The sequence below is a fragment of the Chenopodium quinoa genome, unplaced genomic scaffold (assembly GCF_001683475.1).
Source record: "Chenopodium quinoa cultivar QQ74 unplaced genomic scaffold, ASM168347v1, whole genome shotgun sequence".
In the NCBI taxonomy this organism is placed as follows: Eukaryota; Viridiplantae; Streptophyta; class Magnoliopsida; order Caryophyllales; family Amaranthaceae; genus Chenopodium; species Chenopodium quinoa.
The window spans coordinates 1,068,272-1,078,269 of NW_018744072.1; the positions used below are offsets into that span (position 1 = coordinate 1,068,272).

General features: G+C 32.1%; 1 protein-coding gene across 1 annotated transcript; it reads right to left on the bottom strand.

Moving 5' to 3' along the window:
- Nucleotides 1–1,233: 1,233 nt before the first annotated feature.
- Nucleotides 1,234–8,431, bottom strand: LOC110691210. The gene is made up of 3 exons (XM_021868121.1): nucleotides 8,008–8,431; nucleotides 2,800–3,005; nucleotides 1,234–1,786 (listed from the first exon to the last, which is right to left on the bottom strand). The coding sequence occupies exons 1-3, from the start codon at nucleotides 8,107–8,109 to the stop codon at nucleotides 1,516–1,518; spliced, it is 579 nt and encodes a 192-aa protein (XP_021723813.1). The 5' UTR covers nucleotides 8,110–8,431; the 3' UTR covers nucleotides 1,234–1,515.
- Nucleotides 8,432–9,998: the final 1,567 nt, after the last annotated feature.

The window sequence follows — 9,998 nt, forward strand, 5'->3', positions numbered from 1 at the left end:
TCCAGCAAAAAAAAATATGTAGGCACGACACGACATGTTACAATGTATGTTGGGCTTTAGCCACCTTTATTTGAGAGAAGCACCACAAATATTCTGAAATCAATTAAACATGTTAGGGACACAAGCATGCTTGATCCGAGGCGGTGGCAAGGGAGCGACCTTTTGAAAATTTTGGCCCAACATGGTACAGGCATGGGCGCATGGCAAGTAGCTCAAGGGTTGATCCATGTGCTGGGCTTATCCAATCTCAAAGCATGTGGGCTTGATGATCGAAACAAGGCACAACTCGACACGACCCACAACCATCTTTTCATATAAACAAAGAAGTTAATGGTCAAAGTTAATATAGTATAATGTAAAAAGTCAAACCAATACATCCATTGAGGAATAAACAAAAGTACAATTCTTTAATGTGAAGAGAACATGGTCTAACATGAACAAACTAAATACACTCATAAAGTATGGACTCAAACATAGAAAAAAGGTTGAAAATCACCAAATTCCCAAAAAGAGTTAAAAGTCTAGAAACTGAAAATAAACTTTTATCCTACATAATTTGTTTTTGTATTTTTGCTTAATTTGAATAATACACGTTTGACCATTTATATATATTATTTCATACTAGTGTAAATTAAAAAAATAATAATAATAAAAAAAAAAAAATATACTACATCCGTTTCTTATTATGTACAACAAAAGGGTATTATATGTTAGATATTAAATATTAAAACAAATTTAACAAGACTATACACAATAGTCTTCGTTCTTATTTATGAAATTATCAAAAAAGGTAAAAGAAAGAAATAATAATAAATAATTAAATAAATAAATATGTTCAAAGTAGAAGGGAGGAGAACATTTCTATTTTTGTCTCTGGTCAAACTTCGAGCTTAAAAATTGTTTTGAGCTCTATACTTGGTTATTTCTACGCATTTTAAAATCTTAAAAATTAATATGAGCAAACAAATATCAAATGAACAAAAAAACTTATCCTTAGATATTTAGATGCACCTATCTTTATGTGCACCCAACTATATTATATATAAAAATGTTAAAATTATGGATACAGAATTATGGAGTATATATAATCTATATACAGTAAGTGGTTTTCAATTTTATTCCCTTCAATATTAAACTCAAATTATTATTTTTTTGGAAGGTGTTACTTTTTTGTGCATAACATAATAGCAAAAAGAAACCACTACAGCCTCAGCAAAGAGAAAATACAGAAAATGATCGAACCATTCACCCTGCTTTCCTTTAATTCTTTTTTCACAAAAAAAAAAAAATAAAATAAAAATAAATAAAAACATGAAAACCACGAGAAACATGAGCAGTAAAAAAGCTCAAAATTACTAGTTTTGTTATCTAAGTTCTAAAACTGATTTGTATCTTACCCCATATTATAGACATGCCAACGTTCACCGAAATGATCTATATAGTTTTCACTTCAAGAATGGAGGAAATGCACAACTCTTTAAAGTGACTTTTAGTCGCTTCAAATCTATAGCATAACTATTTGTAACCAGTCATTCCGACAGTAGAACTGGAGCGATTTGCCTTGTGAGATGCTGTCTGGGAGCTTGTAGCTTTGGAAAAGTATAAGTAGTAGTACACGTTTAAGACCATGTTGAAAACCACAAATACAGCTCCCGCAATAAAAACACCTTTGCGCAGAGTCTCACATGAGAAGTTCTGTGCATAGAGTACATGACGGTACTTGGTATGGTAAGCATTCTTAGTTGCACCTGCAAGTAGACATGCCTCCGCAACCAGAAATGTTAGCCTGCACATAGACACATAAGAAAAATGTCAGCTACCACCTTTACAGAAATAAACCCGGTCAGAATCCTTCAGGCAGGTTTGAGTGTCATCAATTAAGAAAGTGAAAGATCAAACATAAACTATGAGCAATAATGCAAGCCACAAGATAAACAAAGACAAATTATAGGAGGTTTGGGAGTTCAGACTGAGTCCTTGACAGGCAAATGAAAATTGTTGAGCTTTTGAGATATCGCCCTTTTGGTTTTGGAGTTAAGACAGTCCTTGACAGGCAAATGAAAATTGTTGAGCTTTTGAGATATCGCCTTTTTTTACTAATAAGTTGGGAGCATGAATGGTGAGAATTAATACTACGTATGAGAGAATTTGAATCCATTCCATTTCAAAAGATGCATGAAATAAAGCTGTCTATTTGCATCAAATGCACTTCACTCACTTACAGTAAAACTGACAGTAATTGTGAAAGCTGAAAATTCTTTAACTTATATACAGTAGAAATGATTAAAATGATAACTTCTTTACAAATAGTTCAAATATACAAAATGTATTTTCTTGTAAAAAACAGATATGCAGTACAATGGTTACTTTGAAAAATTGATCCAAAAAAAAAAAAAAAACCTTTGCAAAAAGTCAGGCAAGAGGCAGTTTAAGAATTTCATGACCGAGGTTCTAAAAAAGTAAATAACAGTTATTTGTAACAAGTCAGTCCAGTTTTCCAGAGTAGTAACATCGACAAGGATCTGAAGGAAGGTTTCTAAGGAAACTATCAGCTGATGCTGATGTGTATGGCAAGAGGGGATTATCCAGTGAGATTCCAATGGTGAGCACTAAGCAGATAGGTGTTGCTTATGATTAAGAGCAGAATATGTCCCCTAGTTTCCAAAAATCTAGCAGAAGTTATCTGTTGCAAAGGACAATAATTTAACATTCGAATAATGTGCATGAAAAATGATGGCTGGTATTATACTGTTTCTTGTTGACAAAACCAAGACTTCTCAAGAATAGAGAGATTCTCACCATGACGAGAAAAAGTAAATGATAGCCCATGCTCGTTCATTACCAGGTGCCAAGGGTCTACCAAAGCACATGCACCTTGTCATACCCATAAGCACTGATTCACTTGAAAGAAGAAACAGAAATCCCCCTACTCCATATCCAGTAGCAACATCAGAACTGTAAGCACAGTATGTCGTATTGGTGACTTCATCCTTAATTATATTACCCTGTCACAGAAAAATATATTAGTTATAGAGAAGATTCCTCAAGCTACTGTCAATTAAGTGAGTTCAAGGCCCCTTTTGCACTCACAAACAAATATCAGTATCATTATGCTCTAGTCGGGTACTCAGTTTAAGCATGGAAATCTTAACTTCACAGGCAGGTAAAATATTATGTTAAGTGCTTCTCAACCTTCTGAAGTACCTAAGCTACTCGATCTATGCATTTTTGGACACTTTATTCATTTGGCTTTAGGCAGTCCACAGGCATAAGAAAGCAGTAATAATTAATTCAATGAGATTTCTGGTTCATTCTGTATCAACTAGCAGGCAAAGAGATAGGAAGCAAAGCTGCTCCAGATAAAGAGATTATATTTCTCCAGCCATTGCAATATATTTTCCATACCTTCGAGTTCTTTAATTTCAGTTTTTGCAAGAGCTGACTGATGTTTGGATTTTCCAGAAGCAAGGTTAGGCTACTCATAATCAATGCTAATTTCTAACATCTTGCAAATGAAAATGTCAATTAGAAGGAGGGAGAGCTAACAACAAACTCTCTGCTTGCACCTTGACACTCTCAACATGAGAAGCATGCAGAAAAGTTGTTCAATCTCCATTTCTCAAAAGAGAAGTAGTAAACAAAATTGTCAGGAAGCAACCAAGTCAATAGTGGGAACTTATAGAAGCTTGAGGAGATAAAGTTCCTATTTGGTTTGTCCCTTTAACTTCGCCCAATATCATAAATAGCCATGAGGGACAACAAATTCACTCTCACATACACTACTTCTGGTTCCACCAATCATCACTCTCATCAATGCTAGTATGCTACCCAACCAAAACCTTAAAATGTAACAATACCCCAATGGTGAAATCTCAAAAGGAGGGAGTACCATAACAAAAGTATCAGGACAAGGATTGAAGGAAAACCAAAGTCAATGCAAAGGAACTACATGTCAAGGGCAGAGTAAGTAGAAGTAAAAAAAGGAATTAAAGTCCAGGATGGAGCAAGCAAAAGCATGTAATGTGAAATTTTCTTTAACCTTAATTTTCATGTAGTTATAACCACACTGCTCATAAGTATAGCAATGCTTTCAAGAGTTTTAAACCTCCATCATAAACTGTTCAAAGCTTAAGTGTACAAAAGCAAAATTTAAGTGTTTTTCTAGTAGAAAAACTCATGTATTCTCTCATAATTTGAAAGATCACAGTACCCCATCATATTTATACAAACGACCCAAATAAATGTATATAAAAACGATAGTCGCATATCTAGAATGTGCATCAATAACGAGCATACACATCAATAACAAGCTTAAGTGTACAATAGCAAAGTTTAAGTGATTTTCTACTAGAAAAACTCATGTATGCTCTCATAATTTGAAAGATCACAGTACCCCATTATATATATACAAACGACCCAAAAAAAAGTATATAAAAAATGATAGTCACATATCTAGAAAGTGCATCAATAACGAGCATACACATAATAAGGTTTAACAAGGACATCCTAATTTAGAAAGTCTTGTTTGTGACTTGTGAGCAAGAGAAAATCCGTTAAGTCCAACATATGTTTTGAGAATCAATAGTTGATAGGAAATGCTCACTGCCTAACTCTAATTCAGTAGTTGGTCCATAGCCTCATATTCATGTTCTAATATATATAACTACTACCTCCTTTCCCAAAAGTTCTCAACATTTACTATTTGCACAGAAATTAAGGCAATTGGAGAGACAAAATGATAAAGTGGTGAGTAGCTGTAAGAAACAGGTTTATAAATTAGGAGAGAGGGTGAAAAAAGCTATAGGTAGATAAGTAAGAGAAAGTGAGTGAAAATGTGTAAATATAGTAGGGTGAGAGGGAAAGGTAGTAAAGGGATTCGCCAAAAATTGAATAAAGTAATAGTGTTACTTCATAACTTTATGAAACATAAGAAAAAAGGAGCAACGGAGATTTTATAATTTTTTAAGAAAATTAAACTGGAAAAATTCGACATAAAAAATTTCACAGTAACAAAAAGGTCATTAAAAACATTGAAACAAGGTTACTCGACAAATACTCATTCATGAATGTTGAAAGTTAAAAGCTTCACTAGTGCTTTTAATGATAAACATTTACATGAAACTATAAATTTGACTCATTCTACAAATCCACAGCAAGAAAATAGAATGGACAAGATATTATAAAGCAATCTAAATCATATAGCATCTTTCAACAGCTAAAACATCTAAATTTGCAGTCATTGCTCCTCCTTTTCAGGTATAGCAGCCCCACCACCCCCCCCCCCCCCCAAACATCAATAATACAAAGTAGATAATCTAAAACAAGCCCAACGTGAAAGTTAAGAGGGAACACAACTTAACAAGTCTTATAATCTAGATAGAGAAAGAAAAACATCATATTGCTTCAACAGTCAAGCCTCGTTACATTAAGTTAATATCATAAAGAACATAAGCTTACATACTTCAATATTTTACATCATAATCAAGTCAAGCAAGCGGAGTGCAACAGTGATCCACTTATTTTGCAGAAAGCCTTCTGGAAATAAACACTTAACCGTTGGTCTCCACAATCAAGGTTTGGCACAATTATAGAATAGACCTCAACAAATAAGGAATCAGATGACGGAAGCATGTATATCAGTATATTGCATATAAGAAAATGGGGCATATTTCAAACAGGCTACCAATATCATAGATGTCTACAGGTTATCTTATAGACAAGAGGCATTTGCATCTCAATGACAAAACAATTGTCAAAGAAATTGATAAGGTTACTCTTCGGTTATTTAAGCAAATTTTAATCTTATCCAGACAATCACAGAGCCAAATTTACCAAATAGAATAAACTAAAAAGTTATATGCATCGTTTTCGTCTCGATCTATCCTCAGGTATACCCTTATGTCCCTTATCTTAACTCACCTTCTCTAGTCCTACATGTTATTATGTTAACATTGTTTAATAGCTAAATATCCAGAAATTCCATTTGATTCTGAAGTTATCAATACTACTCATAAAGGAAAGTGCAATAAAAAAAAAAAAAAAAAAAAAAATAATGACAGCTGTCAACTATTTAATGCTATTAGGCTTTATCAAATTTACTTTCAGCAGGATTTTTTATTTATCAAAATATCCTACATTATGTCCTTAAAATACTTTATTCAGAGACCAAATTTCATCATGTAAGGTAAAACAAGAAATGAAAATCATTTTACCTAGTAAAATTTAACAAAACCTTACACTAGTTTCAATAACAATAAAAGAAAAAAACACGTGAAGTAAAATTTGAGAGAATTTTGTATCAGAAAAAACACCAATGATCTGTATTGGAATGATAGTGCTGTTCATTAATAATGGTTCATGAGTACTACCTCTGTTAAATATTAGTTGCAACTTTAGGGTATTATTTGTGAGATATAAAATATTCCAAAGTTGAAACTAATATTTAATGGAGGTAGTATAAATCATTAAAGACATTCTATTGTTGCAAACGTCCTTTGTGGTACTCACTCCAGTCTAAAGTTAGTGTCAACTTTACTAACTTCTCCATATAATTTGTCACTTAAAGTTCTCATTTCACTATTACATGTCAGCATAAACCCTACTTAAATATCGCCGTAAATTTTAACTGCTAATGTAATTACAATGTCTCCTGATGAGATAGTGAACAAGTTGACCAGTTCTGTATAACCTTCATAGGCAATCATTTGGAAAGGGAGAGAGTACAATGCACCCTCGATTTCTTTGTTTAGTAGGAAAAAATCGAACCTGTAATTAATCCACCTACGCTAAGGCAACAGTTGAGATTAGCGCTTTAAAGGGGTCTTGGAAAGAAAATAAAAAGCAGCAATTCTCAAATTTCAATGTCTTTGTTACAATACTCAAATTGACCAAGTTATATCTCAACAACCATTTTCCATAACGGAATTGGCTAGCTGGCCAAGCTCTTTACTTCAAAAAGAGGAATATTAAAGAGATATTCTTCAGGACACGGGTTTGGTATTGAACCCTCAAGCTATGTACAGGAAGAGGGATGAAATCATTAATGGCACACCAGAAGGAACCTAATTAGAATATGATAAAAGTAAGGGAATGATAATGAAATTTTGTGTGCAACTTGATAAAGATGTCCCCACATGTGCGTACATCCATTTCCAAACACGCTCTTCACAAACTTAAATTACACTCGTTACCATCTACCACCTTGAGAGAAAACCACACGTTTGCAAATAAAGATGCATTAAAGTACCTTAGAACTTTAGAAGCTTATACTTAATATTCATCGCAGTATCACAGATGAACCAAATGAGCCATATTTGCAAAAGATGAAACTGATAATCTGGTAGAGCAGCTTATCAAGTCACAACTTGCTAAGCCCAGGACACTACATTCTCCAAAGCCTAATCATTGACTAATCTGTTCAATTTCTAAAAAAAACTACTAATCGTTAACTTTATCCTTCATCAGTGGTTGCGAATTACTTAAACTTATAATCGTATTTTTCTCTGAATATTTCCAAGTAACTCACAGCTCGACGGGCCAAGGAGGGTTGAATTTCTTCACAGCTTTCACCCTCGATTCGTGCAATGGTTCATTTACTAATCCATTGTACTTACTCAGTAAATTGCCTATAATTATCCCAAATTTCTCACCCTACATAATTCACCCTCTATCTTCAACCTAATCAATACTACATTAATTTCCCTAATTAACAATTAAATCACCTAAAATCAGAAAATTACTACAGTAAAAAAAAACTTTTGATACTGATCCATTACTAACTTACTTTAAACCCTGGAATTCAATCAAAACTGAAAAACAATCCCAAGCAATTAACCGCAATCAAAATACTGAATATTACAAATTCACATCAACAATAATTATAATAATTGCACAAACAATGATTCTATTAAAACAAATAAACAAGCACAAAATAATGAATTGAATCAAAAAAGATTAAAAATAAAAATAGAAACTTAAAAGGAAAGAAAAAGAGGAGAGAAAAAGTACACGGCTGCGGCGGCGTTCGGCGGCGATGGCGAAAGTAAAGGCAACTAAGCAGAGAACAACCACCAGTAGATACACCAAGCTCGAACCTCTTCCTTCTCTCATTTTTTTTTTTTTTTTTGGATTTTTTTTTCTGAGAAATTCGACTTTCTAAGTGAGAGAGTGAGATTAAGACAGTGAAAGTGGAGAGCAACCAAAAAAAAAAAAAAAAAAAAAAAAAAAGGTGCTTTAATGCATGTGCTTTTTGGTGTCAAGTGAAGTAGTGAAGTGTGAAGTAGTGAAGTTGTGAACACTGTACTTACTTAGAGAGCAGAGCAGGAGTAGCTCTTGAAATCATGTAATGTTTGTCGGATTAATTATTCTATTCTTCTTCAGATTCCTAATCCTAATTTACTTTTTAGCGCTTTAGAGGGGTTAATGTCTTAATGATAAACTAAGTAAGCTCCCGTCAAGTTTGTGTTGAAATTATAAATGGAGAGATGAGAGAAAGGAAAGTGAAAATGGCTTTGTGTTGGGCCGGTATCCCACCTAGTCCAGCCCTGGCCCATGGTAAGCCCACACCGGCTCATTATTGTTAGGGTTAGGCTGCATGCCTAGTTTTTTGTGATTTAGGTCGAGTTCAGCCTTATAAATTCTTAGCTACACATTGGTGCTGCTAACTTAGCTACAACAATTATATATATGAATATATGGTACTTGAAAAATGAACATACGTTTTTTTCCCTTCCTTATATTTTAACTTTCTCTTTGTTCTTTCTTACCTCTATTAATTTGTTTTCTCCTCTTCTTTTTTCCTTTCCTTATAAATTAATTTTCTTTCTTACCTCACTTTACTTCAATCTCTAAACTTTTGTCCTTCTACTTCAGATATTCTCCAATTCGTCACCATTGTAGCATTTCCATCGTCATCATCTTCGTCGCCATCGTGAATTTTTGAAGTAAATTTGATTTTTTTTTTTTAATAAAAATGTGAATGTTATAAAATTGTTGATTTCTATTAATTTTGCATTTTTATTCCTAATCTATATGTTAGATCAATAACTATTGTCTCTATGATGAACTAAGATTAGATTTAAAGTGGATATTCAAATTTTTAGAGTTAAAATAATTGCAATTGAACTTGTGTATAGTTTCTGGAAAAAAAAAATGAACACACATCACTTTAAATTTGAACATTTTGTACAAAATGAACATTTAGTACATAAAAAAATTAACATATTTTAACTACTTATTTTATCTTTATTTTTCGTTAATAATTATATACAATGAATTTGAACATATATGAAAATTTATGAAAATCATGTTCATTTTTAATATACTAAATGTTCATAATTTTTTTTTACGTGTTCATTTATTTATGTGTTTATTCTTTTTATACTAAATGTTCATCTTATTTAATGTGTTCATATATTTTTATGAAATGTTCATTTTATTAGGTATGGTTCAGCTACTATAGTTGTATGATAAACATTCATTTTTAATATACTAAATGTTCATATTTTATATTGACGTGTTCACTTTTTATTAATGTACTAAATATTTATTTTTTTTACGTGTTCATTTTTTAACGTGTTCATAACTTTTTTTTTTTACTAAATGTTCAATCTGAAGGTCATTCCAACAACTTTATGATTATATAGTAATCATGCTCATTTTTAATATACTAAATGATCATTTTTTTTTAACCTGTTCATTTTTTTAGTACTAAGGCCTTGTTTAGTTCAACTTATTTTTACTTATTTTAGAAAAATAAGTTCAAATCTGAAAAAATAAGTTCAGTTTAGATCAGATCATAGTTTTATGTGCAATTTTTTATCGCTAAATATCTTTAATTTCGTGATGAAAAAAATTATGAAAATTACATATTAATAAAATGCACATTATTACAAATCTAACAAGATTCACTTGATATATTTTTCCTTGCAGATTATCATTTACTTAAGGTCAAAGTTTGGTCAAATCAGACAATAAGATCAGATCAGACCAGATTAGAT